A 16,814-nucleotide genomic window follows, 5' to 3' on the forward strand; every position below is an offset into this window, starting at 1 on the left:
ATGGAAATAATAAACACCATGTGGCATCAGCTTAGGCAGTTAAATCAGATTCTAAATGCTAAGTTTGTCCACAATTACATGGTACAAACATACTTTTTTTTTAAGGTCAACATACACTAATGGCACAGACATAACGTGCCCGGTCATATTAACCCTCGTGTTAGCAGCAGCAGACAGTTTTCTGATTGGTCAGATTTCACATTCTGCACGCCTTCTTATCAGAGGAAGCTGCCTCGTATATTTACACTTTACTACACTTTGCTTTTTTTTTTTTTAAACACAGGCTGGATAAGATGTTTTCACAGTACACAGGGGCACACATAATTGTACAGCACTTTGTCTAAGTACCAGATTCTTTAATTACCGGTGTTAAATGGATGCAAATACCAAACATCATGAACATTTAAATTACATAAAATGATGGGGGAAAGAGCTTAAAATAGCAGCAGAACATGTGCAACAAGTAGAAATACTGGTTTAACACTGCCAACATTCGTACTGGTATTTACTAATACTCTTTAACCTTGTGCGTGATTGTCAGCTTTTCTATGATCAAAACTCACCTGAGACTGAACTGCCTTTCCCGTATGTCTGGACTATAAATAAAAGGCAGCATAAATTGCAGGTCTCCAGTCACGTCGGCAGCAGACAGACAGTGATCAGAATGTGCAGAGGAAGCAAAGTCCATCAGAAGGAATGGATCCATAAACACAGAGAACAAGGGCTTTGCTCCTCCAATATTGATTCAGTATGGCTGTGAGACCTGCTTTGGAGGGCAAACTTACAATCAGGATGAAAAACACGTGTCAATACAGCAGGAATGTTTTAGATATTTCCTGTCTGCGAGTAAGCACATTGAAAGTCAAGTCTGCAAAATTTTTTGGGGTGAAGCGGTTGAAATTTTGACCTCTGAGGGGTTCTTTACTTTATTTGATTATTCACAAATAGCTTGTGTACGACTTAACAACAGCTGTAAACACTTTATTTACAACATTATCCATATGAGTTAACACAAATAATGCAAAACTACATTTACATATCTTTCAATTATTAGGAATAATTAAAATTTAATTTTATGATAATTCTATTCATTACTGTAAATATCAGGTAGGTACCACACTAGATGCTATATTACTATATTATATACTATTATTACTGTTATTTTATATGTCTATTTTATCTTATATAGCAGTTTAATAATAATAATAATAAAAACAATAATTCATTCTATTTGTATAGCACTTTTCAAGAACTCAAAGACGCTTCACAGAATAAAAGCAATAAACAGTAAGCAACTAATGCAAAAGTAGACAACATAACAATACAGCAAGCAGATAAAAACAACACTAAATGTCAAGATAAGGGCCAAGGTAGGAAAAGCAGAGCGGAACAGGTGAGTTTTTAATTTACATTTGAATATTACTGGGTCTATGGTGTCACAAATATGTTGTGGGAGAGAGTTCCAGAGGGTGGGAGTGGCGAAAGAGAAGGCCCTATCCCCACAGATTGGGGTGCTTGGTCCTGGGGACAATCAAGAGGTTGGAAATAGCGGAGCGGAGGGTACATGAAGGGGTGTAGGGGTGGAGCATATCTTTGAGGTAAGAGGGGGCCTGGTTATGGAAATTAAAATGAATTCAAATTCTTTTTGCATTAGAGTTTTGACTATTACTTTTATCTGTAAATGGCACTTTTTAAAAAATGCTTGAGTACATACCACGCAAACCCACATCATCTAAATATGGCAAAAAAATAAGCAATACATATTAAATATTACATTCACACATCACATCCATGCAATGCAACACATGTCCCTGCAACAGGAGGAACACATACGCACGAGCTCACATTTCATCTTCCGTAGTTTGCAAAGCTAAACCCACACAGACACAGCTGCAGCGATGTTACCTTGCCAGCATCAGAACCTCTCTGACGGCTTTACCTGTACGCTTCGCCCTCCGTAATGTGTTCAACTACATGATGCCTTGTGACAGCAGTTGCGAAACAATCTAAATGTTAAAGCCTCTCTAACCATTTGTTGCGGAAGGAAAACAACCAATAAACAGCTCTGCATTCGTGGCTTCTTATCACAATTTATCAGTATAGCTGAATGCAGGACAAAAAAAAAAAATGATTCTCTTCTCAAGAGACTGCAGAAATGATTCAAGGAAACTGGAGATGCGAGTGGAGTGTACGTGTCCTCCGCTTTGGAGTATGGTGAATATTTGGAAGATAGGGGGAGAAATATGGACGTCCACTGAGAGGGGGATTCAAGAGCAGGATGCTGCTGCCCCATCTGCTAAAGCCATAAAAACACTCCAGTGCTGAAGTGCCTGGAATAAGTGTGTGTGTGATGTTGTTGTGTGTGTGCGGTTCTCTTCTACCTTGGCCTCGAAAATAATATGCATGTATAAATTAGTTATCATTCTGGCCGACACACATTTTGCTATGGGGGACAACAAAGTATACGTTATCTCTGAGCTAATGTCATCATTGAGGGTTATGGACGTGTCATTTGCTGAAACTGATATGTTTATGCCAATGAATGTGCATCAGTCAGCCACAACATTAAAACCACAGATGGCTGAAGGGATCATTTTGTTACCGTGGCAAAGGGTGGGAGATATTAGTCAGTAGGTGGACGGTCAATTCTTGAAAACAGAAAAAATGGGCACCGTTACATGTGTTAAATTGTGATTGCTAGATTACTGGGGCAGAACATCTCCAAAGCAGTAGGTGTTCCTGGAATTGACCAAAAGTGGTCCCAGGAAGGACCAAAGCTTGTGACTCGTGGACAGCTAAGGCTTGCACATGTGGTTCGATCCCACAGAAGTGCTGCTGTTGCACAAATAACGCTGGCTATGATAGAAAACAACACATGATCGTGTGTGGAGCAGACCAGTCAGGGTGCTCACGCTACGCCCCGTCCACCACCGAGAACAGCTACAGTAGGCGCACGAGTTCTAAAACTGCACCACGGAGCAATGAAACAAGGTGGTATGATGATGAATCACATTTTCTTCTGCAGCATGTGGACAGCCAGGTGCATGTGCGTCATTTACCTAAGAGCTGGCAGCAGGATGCGCTGTGGGGAGAGAAGGCAAGCTGGCGAAGGCGGTGTGATGCTCTGGGCAAAGTTCTTCAGGGAAACCTAGGGATCTAGAATTCACGTGGATGTTACTTTGACACGTACCAACCCAGCTAAAAAAGCGCTACAAGCCTTCATGGTGACAGTATTCGTTGATGACAGTGGCCTCTATCAGCAGGACGATGCCACAATGGTTCAGGAATGCTTTGAGGAGCATTACAAAGAGATCGGTAAATTCCTGAGGTCTCAATCTGATTGAGCATTTGTGTGATGTGCCAGAAAAAAAACAAGTCCTCAACTTAAATTGTTTGCGACTAAAATGTCATGGATTCAATGCCTCCAATGGAAGGTGGACCTTGAAGAAAATTACATGGTTTTAATGTTGTGGCTTATTGGTGCATGTCTTTCAGTTTTTGTCCGTTCAAGACAATAAATATCAACAAATATTATTTATTATGGCTGTCATTTCTTCAAAATAAAGACAGTAAATTGGACTAAGTCTTGGTTTCAATTGAAAACCTCAACAGTTGTGGGTCCACCAGACCTGTTGACATTGGTTATGCAGCAAAAACCTAATTCTTTTCTAAGGCCTACAACAAGATATACCAAAGGGGAATTTAAATTAATTGTGTTCTTTAAAGAAAATTTGTTTTTTAAGCCAGTTTGATCCAGTGGACATCCATCAGCAAGTTAAGCAAATGAAAACAAAAGAAGAAGGAAAAACTTGGAAACTAGTTTTACAATAGACTAAAAACAATTAGATTTGATTCCCAGGAGTAAACAGGTTTTTAATTTGGAGTTGGATGAATATTGTGCAAATGTCAAGCTCTTCAACAAAATGGTTGAATGGTTTGCCATCAAGTTTTTTCTTAAGCTTTGATGCTTTTCCCACGAGAGATATCGTTCATTCAGGAATCAGAATAGGGGCCAAGAGTGCTCTCGGAGAAAATTAAACAGGCGAGTTTGCAAATTCACACAGAACGCTATTGTAAATCTAAAACCAAAAGTCTGCTACAGCCACAATGTTCCCTTAAGTACACTGGCCTGTGGATCACACCGATGTAGAAATGTAGCTCGAAGGTACGAGTGAAGAAGTAGTTACGACCACACACAATACATTTCACACCCAGAGCTGAACGGATCCGACACTCAAAACCATATGTGATATAAAAACGCGACTGTGTATCTGCGGTATTTTTGCAGTAATTTATGCCGTGTATAATTTTTGCAAGCGGTACTTGATTAACTGTGTCATTATCAGACTACTAATGAGGCAGCAGAACAGTACGTGAACATCAGGACAGCCAGCAGGGTATACAACAATCCGTCTTTGATGACATCAGACATCTGTGCAGGCACTAATGCAAAGCTTCCTCATTATAGACGCAGTTGCTTTTTCTTTTTTTTTTTCTTTTTTCCATCAACGAGAAATACAAACAATTGTTTGATTGTTATTGGACTCCTACAGGTTGCGCACGCTGTGAAAGCCGCAATGGTTGGAATACTGAAAACACATTATAGAGCGCTATTAAGGTTGCATATAAAATTGGTCTCTGAGGAGCGCTGATTTTATTGTTAAATAAAATTCACTATTAATGAAAATCAGCAACAGCCAAAGCGTTAAATATGCTTCAAACAGCAAAGGATGGTTCGTCTTGTGTCGTCTGGCTAGACTACATACTGCTCGCCACTTAATGTGCAGACTGATGACTGCCTACGTGCGTAGTGGCGGACTGAATTTATCAAACCTTTCATCCTCGACTCCCTCTTTACGTCTCCGTGAGACTTCGCGCAGCTTAAGAGGTCCTGGGCTACATGCGAACGTTAATCAAAACAAAGACACGTCCCCGCTGTGCCGCTGCCGTCAGCAAAAAGTCGTAGCTAAAGTACACAAACCACAGCTGTGTGACAATGACAACCTCCTCCCCAAAAAAAGGGTGAAGAACAAATACATACGTCGCAAAACTGTCACAAAACGGCGCAATCATACATTCGAGATGTAAAATTAAAGTATCACATTTAGATCTTCGTCTGCATCCCAAATCCCGAGAGTGAAATATGCATATAAAGCTAAGGAAGCATACATGTATTCGCTGAGACAAACAAACAAACAAGCAGCTTTCAGAATTGAACAAGTTGGCCCGAGGTTACGATGTAATGAGATCGCACACTAGTATGCTGTGTATCATTTCCCATGAATGTGTAGCAGGTCTTTTATTAAACAGAAAAGGAAAGAAGAAAAAAAGTCATTCGGCATAGAGGTATTATCCATTTTTACTGATTCATAAATCACATTTTAGTTCTTCTTCTGCCAAAATCTGTATTCATCATCAGCCTTTCACAGAGCAGAGCTCCCACATGCATGCACATGAATATCCCAGAGTCAAGTCACAGCGGCAGAGCAAGCAGAGCATCCCAGACGTTTTCCCGCCGCCGTTTTTCCCAGTCGCTCCCGGAGGATCCCGAGGCGAACCGAAGCCAGATGAGATACAACGCCAAAACCAGACGAGCGCACCCCCGGTTGCTATACCACAAATTGTATCACCTTCCAGTAATTGCATCACTTCTAAGTTCAACAGTAGGGTATTTGCTCTGATAAAAAATTAAAAGCTCACAGTTTAGATTTACTGTATTAAAAATGCATGGCTCCCACTGTAAGAACTCGACGCAACAAAAAGTTAGCATCGCCGAGATTCAAATCTTTTTTTTTTTTAATACTTTTGTGTGTCGCCATTTATTTTTGATGACAGAATCAATCCTCCTCGGCAACGAATTTCTGGAGAGATGTTCCGTCATTCTTCAGAGACAGTTTTTTTTTTTCAGCTGCTACTTCGCTGGAGGGGTTGTGTTGCTCTGACTTTTGCTTTAAATAATTCCAAAGGTGTTCTATTGGATTTTAAGTCGCAGATCACAGTTTTCTTCTTCTTCAGAAACTCTTGCGTGGATTGGTATCAGAGGCATCTTGTCGGTCACTATGTTGACATAGCCACAAACATCCATGGTGCCATCTGTAAATGTAATTTCCCCAACATCATTTGCACACATACATCCCCACATCACCACACTCTCACCTCCATGGTTCACTGTCAGGACTATACAATCACTACAGTAGACCTTCTCTGACGCCATCTTGCTTCCAGTAATTTGTAGTTGGACACACATCATGCTGAACCTTTTTCCATACTGGTAACGCCTCGCAATCAGATTTTCCATGTCCTCTGGAAATTCTTTCCCATGTGAAGCCATGATAAAGACATGCAGGAGGATAAAGTCAGTAAATCCAAAAAATAGATTTTTTTAACCATGTTCATGCAATTAGGCTAATTGAAAATTGCAGGTGTACTCAATTTTGTTTCACTAATTACAGGCTTTATAAATTGTGTCTTCGTTCAAAAGTACATTTACTATTGTTGCATTGAAATTCCACTTTGCATTTTTAATATAGTATTTCTTTAAAATAGTTTTGATTATAAGAAGAAACCCTCTACTTGTCAACTCACAAGTAATGCAGCTATTGAGAGGTGATGCACTTTTGAATCATTTAACGTTTAAGTCATATTGTACTCAAGTGTATATATTCAAGATTCAAGATTCCAGATACTTTATTGTCATTATACACGTGTACAACAAAATTCAGGTGCCCAGTCAGGACACAGGCTCATAAAAAAAAAAGAGAGAGAGAGAGAACAAATAAAAATAAATAACTAAAACAATCACTCACACAACATCATCCAATCACTGATTCACACAACATTCTAAAACATCACTCACATCAGCACCAAATATACCCAGGCAGGCCAATACAATAGGACAGTCAAATGGTCAATATGTACCTTACATATGCCTGAGCCTGCCTGGTACTCAGTAAGAAGAAAACAAGCAGCAAACTAGTTAAAGAGTACCGATGGCTGGAGTGCTGAGCCGCTGCATGCGACGCCATGTCTACATAGTGTATATAGTGCAAAGCAACCTGATAAAATATAGGCACTGGAACATGCCATATTACCTCCTGTGGTTTATTATAACATGACTTTTGTTTTCCTTCTGGACCTCTGATGTGTGTGTTTGACAGGGAGGGGGAGGTTAGCCTACATTAGCTCTGTAGCTACTAGCATGTGTGTCACTTTTCAATGGTATTTATGGTTATAAGTGTTTATTAAACCAGTACATTTAAGTGTTGATAATTATTCTAATACTTCATTGGAAAAAAAATTCAAATTAGCATAGCAATGAAAGGAAACACATGATCGCTATGCCCATGTCCACTTTTATTCAAATACAAAACACCCAAACCAATACTTTTGCGGCCTCAACAAGCACAGGTACATATACAAACACTGGGCTCTCTGCACATCCCGACTTCCCGCCGCGAACAATATCATACCTTGCTGATAGAAATAAATGACATATGGTTGTTTGCCTTTGTGTGGCTCAACTCGATTGCTGCAAGCTAGGACTCCAGTGGGGAGGGAGGGTCATTTAGGAATGAAAATAAGATACCCAATGGAGTGTTTTAATGGAAAGAAAATGTCAATTTTACGAGTGAGTGTTCTCCTGCGGAAATGTGTGATTATGCAGGAAAAAAAAAAGAGCACGTCGGCGAGGTATCGTGCACGTGCTATCATGACAGCATACGAGCGTGCACGCGGCCGAGCGGCTGGCTGTGTACTCCATATTCATTCATGCATGAAGTGTGCAAGCGTGCATTCCTACAGGGGGGGAGTGTGCTTACTGCATCCCCTCACAAGGTCACCTATCCATACAGTTACTCTGGGCAGATTTACACCAGCAATCAATATGCATATTTCCTGATGATGCTGCAGTGCTTGTGGAATGCCGGCAGTGTACCAAGCCACAGCCACACGAACCCCCTCGTTTCTCATTTCAAAGTCCAGTCATGTGAGCCTCGTGTGAGGTAAGAGAAATCCAACTTGTGTACGATATGACCCAGATTTTCCCGTCGACTGCGGTAGCCAAGTTCGGAGCAGTTTACATCTAATTTGCATTTGCCACAAGCAAGCATGACAGATTTTTTATATGCGGCGTTACTTGAGTCGAAACACTTGAGGGTGCCACGGTTATAATTAGAAATGCCCCAAAGTCGATAATTTTCTCAGTATCGCTTAAAACTAATGAGTTAGATTAACAATGACTTTAACACTTGACAGATTTATCCGTTTAAATATTCATGCAAAAAGAGCTGATGTTCAAGAGAAACTGCACATGAAATCCGTCTTGCAGGAACGCTGTAGCCACGTGTAACATGATACGAACAAGGCAAGGAAAGAAAAAAAAAGAAGTCCTCTGAGAGCTTCCACCACCAAGCTCGGAGAATTACCGAGGAGCAAGTCTCTTCATTTCTACGTGGCCATAAATAGCAAGTCATTAAGAAAATGGCAGGTGATGGGCAGATTAGGAAGCCTCAGCAGAGGAGATGCGTAATGAAGACAGTTGAACCTTATAGTATTCTCTCCTGTCCCGCTCACCCATCTTATTGCCTTCATCCCTTGTTTTTTCCCTTATCTCTCATATAGCTTCTTTTTTAATTCTCACCGGCCCCTTTTCAAAAGCACAATGTGAGGTTCGGGTTTCAGAGAGAATGCATACCTCTCGGTTTGAAAAATAAAAGGACGCGCACACACACACGCGCTCTCGACTAGTTTCAGGAATCACAGAAATAATGAGAGCTCCATATGCTGTCGTAATTTTAATGAACTTAGCCAAAGTGGTTTTATTGCGCATTGAAAGAGTCGATGCACATTGAAGGGTTGATCTCTAATGGATATGATTTCTCTGTTCTCGTCGAGCCGCGGCGCTAATGCAAAACTAATACCGATTAAGCCTCGAGAGGGAGAGGTGTTTGATTTTTATTCCATGCAAGTTATCTAATCGAAAATATAAGGTGTGTGTATGCTTACTTTGTATTGATCCGTGGGGAGAAATTTAAAGAAAAAACACTAACACAGCAATAACATGTAAATGATTAAACATTTAGTGATGTAGACACCGTTGGAGGGGATTGATTATGCTTTTAACGATCTTTAATTTGGTTAAAAAATACCTTTAAATCACTCTAATACAGCACGATGTAGTCATATCGCGGTTTTCTATCTGGATTTTCTCCGTTTTATTCCAGATATTTCACCGCTCTTTGGAATAATGTAAGTCTATTTAGCAATTACTCTCCTTCGAATATTTAAATTGCATATAGTGTTCTGTCATGAGCTGACCTTTGCCTCCCGTGTTAAGTGCCGAATGTTCCCCTTTGTATTTAAGGAATTTAAAAAAAATCCTAAGGAGCTTTTTAATTGGTGCTCTATTAAAGGAAGGTGCATTAGAAAGGTCAGCCATAGAAGTGAACCGGATTTTGGCATCGAGTTTAAGATAAATAGAGCACCGCGGTACGCGCTCGGTGTGATTTTCGCTACAGGTGCCTAATTAGAGCGGGCCAATTGCAGCCTAATAAAGTGAGAAACATGGGCGTATTTTTACCGTATTTATAATTCATAAGTGCGCTGCTTGAGATGTAAACATGAAACCAAAAAATTGTCAAATATGCTGGAGGTCAAAATGTTTGCTGGCATACTTAGTCACTGATTATGCATGTAAATGGCAAAGACAAGCTCATATGTAATTCATCTACGAAAAAAAAAGAAGAAGAAGAAGCAATTTAATTTAGTCTCAACACACACACACACACACTGAGAACCACACACATCCAGCACCCACACATCCTCCTACATGCACCTGATGCACTGCAGCTGCATTGTATGTATGTCACCAGGATGAATTTTGCATTTTGAAAAACAAAGAAGTTTGCACAGAGAGGAAACTTAGTTTTCCAGCATTTCTGGTGCTTGGGGAATAGTGGATGTACGTTTGGTTGCCAACGGAAAATACAGAAAACAGGAGAAACCCGGGATCTCAAGTGCATCATCTCTTATTTACTTGGTTAGATGATTTTCTTGATGACAGATGACAATTAGAGAGGATGTTCCAGAACCGTGGTTTCTGACTGTGGGCTGTGATACAGCCCGGTCCCAGTGGGATTCCACTGTTGTGTTCTGCTTAATAATCCAAATCCTCTAAGTCCCCCTCGGCCCACTTCAGTCCTTTGATTGCTCCTTGTATTTTTATTACGTTATACTCTATTTTCATAATCTGGTGCACAGCACTTGTGTGGCGTGTGCTGCAGAGAAAGAAAAGAGAGAGCCTAACAAGTGACTGCACACAGCTTTCCTAAGGTCATTCAGATTACAAGGGTCAGTCTCTAATCCATAAAGCTGGGTATGTCTGCTCTTAAATTGGAATAAAACATTTCTTGGAGAGAGAAAAAGAAAAAAACCTGCATGTTACACTAGCTCATGTTTATGCACATGATTTGTGTGCGACTAGCTAAATATTCCTCCGCTCGCCTCCTTCGCCACCTGCAGAGATGTCCGCAGGTGACAGAGGACGGATATTCGCTTTGCTCCGTCGCCATGGATCATGCAACACAACCTTTTGAAGGAGGCAATTCATTTGGCGATAAGCACAACAAAAGGCAGGGGGAAAAAGTGCACTGTCAGCAGCCATCAAGATGGTGGAGTGTGATTGGCAAGTCTAGTTCTGTAATCAATCTGCCCATGTACCTTATGCAAGTCCACCAAGTGCATTTCAAAGCGCCGTCGCTTGGCTGGAAGGAAATAAAGAAGGAAACCTGCTTGGATATTGTTGACCTCGTAGATGAAGAACTGCAGTGAAAAGATCATTTGTGCTCACTACAATGTGAAACATATTCTCCCTGTGTACAATGTTATACCATATTACTACTGTAAACAACAGCTGCTTTCTCTTCTCAACTCACCCTATTAAAGCTTTCACATGCAAATGACTTGTCTTTACCTGACCCCAATGCTTATAGAGGTTCAAATCAATGGCAGGCAGTGGGTCTGAGCTAATCTATATACAGCAAACAACTGATCTAAAGCTACCTTTTCAATATTGTGAAGCATCGAATTCAGTTTCATCAGGCCTCAAGTTGTTGTTCCAGGACTTCTGGAAAAATATTAAGTTTTTTTTATCCATAATATCCTGTTATTCAGAATATCTTTCCAGGAAGTACACAGGAGGCACTACCTTTCATCAACTTTAATTTGTAGTTTGCGTGCCAACATAAAACAGGCTAAACAACAGTGAAGTAGAGACAATAGTTTGTACCACAATTACTGCATGTTGTGAATTAAGTTAAGAAGGTTTGTCTGCTTTTCTATATCGAATTTCTCGTTAGTTATTAAGGTATGTGTAATTCTTTACAAAAGTCTCCCGTGCAGCAGTAATACATTGAAACATATTGACACGCTCGATTCATCAAGCCGAGATTAGAGGCCAGGTTTGCTCAGTGCAGCGGGTTCACACGTCCCCGAACAATAAAAGTGATTAAGAAATAGGCACAGTTGTTACAGCGCTGCAGTGCCCTAAGATAATACAAATGAACGTGGCGGGATTTATACAGGAACATATTGATTTAATGCTAAGATTATATAGTTCTCCAAGGCAGGCTGTCTATTCAACACCACACACACACACACACACACACACACACAGCCTGATGCCAAGGGTAAGATATACATCTGTCTAATTTCTTGCTTGTCAGCCCACCATCTGGTACAGTATCAACATTAAAGACAGGAAAAAAGAAAAAACCCGGTATCACACTGTCAATCACGCACATACACACGCTTATATAAAATGCAAGTTGCCGTGGCGATACGTGGCGGACATCACGCACACTGTTTTTTTTTTTTATTCATCTATCACTGTCATGTTTTTTCGCCAGGTTTCCGTGTGATTATACATCTAAAGTCCTCTCGCTAGGCTCGGGCTCCGGCGTGTTTTATGAGCTTCAATTTTAAATAGCTGGAATATATTTTGGTGTGAAAGGATGTAAATGTGAGTTAAATGGTAAAAGGTCTGCACTTATATGAGCCCAGCGAGGTTTTACAAAGTGCTTTCTCGTGCACCCACCGCCTGACATTTCGGCACACGGGGGAGTGCGGGGATCGAACCGGCAACCTTCCGATTAGCGGACAACCCACTCTGTTTTTAAAAAAGCTGATTATACTGCTGCGAAGTACTGAAAATACCATCAGGAAGGCTGAATTGGCAACATATCCCCCAAAGGAATCCAAGCTTTCCGAATCTTATCAATGTAAAGGCATCTTAAAATACAAAAAGATTAAAAATGTTTAGAACTGGTACTATGCAGTGATTTAATTTTAATTTACTTTTGAAGATTATCTGGATTATTCTTTCTAGTCCTGCTCGCATTTGTGGGATTTCCCATTCTAATCTAAAAAAAAAGAATAGATTTGGTACTTGCATGTGAAAAAGTCACTTAGGGTCGTCCTCAATTGATTCATAGCCTTCCATTAAAGAAAAGGCGAAATTGATAATAGTCACTCAAATAGTTAGAAACTTAAAAAAGTAATAATAAATAAAAATTTGCTAAAATATAATGTAGTGAAATGAGGCATTGCTTTTGAATTTTGGGTGACAAAAATTATTAAAAAAAACCCAAAAACAACTATCCTGGACAAATTAAAGCACTTCGCTGATGAGCAGTGAGATCAAAATAGCTGTCAACAGGTGCAGAAGTCTGACTGAGAGTTACAGAAAACACTTGATTCTCAAAGGATTGTTCAACTAAATATTAGTTTACGGGTCCCATCATGCTTGTTTTTTTTAATATTTCTGTTGAACCACAATTCAAAAGCAATGTCATGATTTTCATTAAATTTTTATTACTTTTGTCAATTTCAGCTTATTTCAGGACCAGCTTTTTTTCCTTTCCTTAATGGGAGGGTATGAATACATCTGACAATCACAAAGCCACAGAGACTGATCACCTGTGTGTACAGAGTGTTACCTTCACAGGATCAAATGGAAATGAACTTTGCTAAACAGTGGATGACTGTTTTCATGTGTTTGCTAAAAAAGTCCCTATTTACTTATTTACTTCTCTCTTAATGTCAGTGTTGTGTTCTCAGCCTTTTTCTGCTCCTCTCTAGTGACAAAAAAAATAAAATAAATCTGTTTCATCAATATTGAGTGAGCGAGGCACATATTGGTCATCATTTTAATATTGAATCACCGCCTTAATTTTTCTCTTATGGGCATTTTTCTTGTGTTCAGTAAAGACCCTCCTGAGAGAGAGAGAGAGAGAAAAAAAAGAGATAAACACTTGAGGATTTTGGTGAGATTCATCTTTTCTCTCCTCCTAATCTCCTTTGCTGAGTACTCGCTCATTTGGCTCTTGGAACACTGTAAAATCACTATTAGGAGCTACTTGAAGACGACGCTAATGAGCAAAAGGCAAAGGCATTCCTCTTCTTCCTTTTCTTTTCAAGTGCAACCTCTTCAAGGTCTCAGATGTGGAGGCCATATGTTTTAAAGCAGCCTCTTCACATCTGAATAGCATCATTATTTCTTTTGACAGTGGGTTGTTGGGGGGTGGGGGGGGTGGGTGGGCAAGAAGAACCACTGCTATTGTCTCAGTGCTATTGTTTGGGGCAGAGCAGGCACATAGTTCAAAAAAAAAAAAGGAAAGAAAGAAAGAAAATGGCCACTAATGCTCCTCTCTTTCAAAAAAAAAATAAAAGCCTCTTTTAAGTGACTCCAAAAGAAACTGCCTCCCTGTAATAAGCTGAACATATCAGCAGCTGCTACATCAAAAATGCCCTCTGTTAAAGGTGTTGTTTTAAAATTAAATTAAGCCCTCGTTTGAGCATTGAGTGAATTAGTCTGCGCATTATGGCAGGTTGTGACAGTGCTCTGATAATGGAGCATGCTTCTTGTGTGGGAGCCTGTCTCAATGTATTATGTACGGCAACATACATTTTCATTTGTGCCACGGAGTGTGTGTGCTTACTGAATGCGGCACAGTTGGCTTATATGACGTCTAAGTAAGCCAAAAAAGGTAAACTGTGTAATAACTGTTGCATGAAAAGGTGCAGCTAGTGTTGTAAATGGTTGGTTATAAGAGAAATACATCACACAGATTTGCAAGTGGTCACAAAAAAATACAACTAAATGCAGATGTTGGCATCCACACCTCCAACTTTGCACTCCTTCCCCTGAATGCAGCTTTCATCTGAGCTCTAATTCTCTTGCAGGTGACGGAGACACGGACGGGGCCACTGGGATGCAGCAGCTATGACAATCTGGACTCGGTTAGCTCAATCCTCCTGCAGAGCCCCGAGAGCAAGCTTCATCTGCAAGGTAAACAAATCAAGCGTACCCAAACAGGCTTCCCCGGGACGTCGGACGTGGCGGGGTCAAAATCGATGTTAGCCGTTAAAATGGAAGCAAATCCATAGTCATACATGGAATGCTCAGCGGTGAACGGGGAGGAGGAAGAGTTTGTGCCTCCTGAAAAAACCGAATGTCAATGCGTTTTTTAATTGGGCCTGGGATTGGGAAAGATTTGCTCCTCAATCCCCCTCTGGGGGATTGCGCTGCGATTTTCTGGTTATAGATGTCTGCACATGTTCTAATTTGATTGTGTTCTTAAGTCTCTCTTAAAGCTTTGATCAAAGACGGGCCGAAATTCAAAAAACAGTTGCTTGAACTGTGCAAACTAATCAGCGGTGACAGCAGAGAACAATGCACGCAGGTACAACGGCGTGGTAGTACAAACACAACGCACCGTATAGGAGTTGCTATTTTTATCAACGGAGCTCAGAATATAGACTCAATATGCACCCATGAGTCACTTTCATCAGGTTGCTCAGTGGGAGAAAATCTGCTCAGCGTATAGCAACTTCTACCTGTGAGCGGCTATGTTCTTTTAAGTGAAAACATTTATGTCTTAAACACTGATACAAGCAGTAATTAGCCTAAGAGAAGGGATTATGCGCAGTGACAGTCACCCTGGGGAAAAAAAACGAATGATGAAAGAGCGCGTAAGTGTGGTCAAGTGTTTAAGAAGAGCGATTGCTCCTTTGATATATTCGAGTTTACGCAGGTTATTAAAACCGGTTTGAGCATCACAGAGGCTTATTTTCAATCCGCACACCTCCCCCCCTCCCTCCCCTCCCCTCCCCAGCTTCCTCTCTGAAGGGATCATTACTCGTCTTCTAAAAATCAGAGAACTAAGTGGTTTGTCAAAGAAACACTTTTAAGTCTTCCACTGTCACTTACTCAAAGCACTCTATAGGTTTTGGGAAAAGCTTTATTGCCGTGCACTAAATGTATTAGCCTTGTGCTTTGAAGACTGTTTTGTCACCCAATTGATAGATGACAGGCCTGGCGAAAGATTCTTTCTTTTGGCTTGATAATAACCCCCCAATAGAAAGGGAAAGCTTTTCCTATTGGTTTCTGGCTTAGTTTTTTAAGCCAAATTCTGTAAGTGTTTTGTATGTGGGTGAACGATGAGGGAGGGAAAGGGGGGGTGGATGGGTTGTTGAGAGTTTGCCTAAAAAATGTGTTCTTTTTAAGAGCAATTATCGTTTTCGGCCTTTAATTAGAAAGACGCCTGATGGTGTAAGTTCTCCAACAATCACAGAGCTCTTCAAAGTGATGGCACTTCACACAGCCCGTGAAGAGACATGTACTCGCTGGAGAGCTTTTAAGGTCTACGCCGCTCAAATATATTTATAATGAGATCCAATCATTTAATTCACCCTACAGTTTCCATTCTGTCATGAACACAAGTGTGAGTGTAACGCTTAGTCTTTTTTTTTTTTTATCTCTTCTCTCAGAACAATGCAGCCATTTGCAAAGGATGCATCCTCCTATGGATAAAAAAAAAATTGGCCCTGGTTAAACTTTTCATTCACGTTTGGCACAAGCGCTGGTGTGTGTTGAGTTGGCAGGAATAATGCTTTTGATATTTACCATTGTTCCCCTGCTATTCAGTCAGCTTCTGAATAAGATTAGTTATTTCTGACTCCAGTGGGAAGTGCATTATGAAGCTGCTCCTTGTTATTCTTGATCACGAGGGTTTGTTTTTTTTTTTGCTTTTTGAAACATTAAGACGGATGAGGTCGCGTCCGCGGCCCATTTTTCTCGCGTGTTAACAAACACAAGATGCGGGCGACAGGAAGACGCGGAGATGGCCTTTGCTTTGACGTGTTTGTCAGTTGCTCCCCGCTTCTAATGATATTTGAAAATTCAAAAGATCTCAGCCATAAAACACTGACAGGTGGATATATATAGTGTTTATAATGGCGGGCTGTCCTTATGGATAACGCTCACGGCTGTGAAGGGCACAGCTTTGTGATGAAAAACACATTTTTATAAGGAGGTAAGGACATATTAGGATTCACAGAAATTATAAAGAGTTATCAAATAAATCAGCAATGTGATAGAAAGTTAAATAAACGGTTGGACTAATGGTTGGTTTGGCACTGATTGGTGGTTGCTGGAGGAGGCTTTGTGGTGTTTCATAAAGCCCCTGGTGCAAGGGCAATAGTGAGTAATTTAAATATTGTCACCGATAAGGGCATCAGAGCAGAAAAGGTGCCGGTGTGTTGTTGTAAAAGGGCATCGACAAACTGTGTATGTTCTTGTTTAATTAGGAGAACTTCAGGACAGAAGTCACAGCTGTAGAGGGCACATTAAAAGTCAACAAGACGCTGAAGTGGCTTATTAGGTTATTGAGTTTATTATGTGTGCTTTTAATGAACATGTGCAATAAGATGTTATTTTTAACAATAGGTGTATCTATATTGTGTGTTTTAACTGTACT

General features: G+C 40.4%; 1 protein-coding gene across 1 annotated transcript in view; it reads left to right on the forward strand.

Moving 5' to 3' along the window:
* brinp1 (bone morphogenetic protein/retinoic acid inducible neural-specific 1) overlaps positions 1-16,814 on the forward strand; it is an 88,386-nt gene that overhangs the window by 45,753 nt on the left and 25,819 nt on the right. The window contains exon 4 of the mRNA XM_008279209.1: positions 14,239-14,344. Within this exon, the coding sequence (XP_008277431.1) occupies positions 14,239-14,344 (106 nt within the window). The remainder of the gene's footprint in view (positions 1-14,238; positions 14,345-16,814) is intronic.

Source organism: Stegastes partitus, unplaced genomic scaffold (assembly GCF_000690725.1).
Source record: "Stegastes partitus isolate 25-593 unplaced genomic scaffold, Stegastes_partitus-1.0.2 Scaffold148, whole genome shotgun sequence".
Lineage (NCBI taxonomy): Eukaryota > Metazoa > Chordata > Actinopteri > Pomacentridae > Stegastes > Stegastes partitus.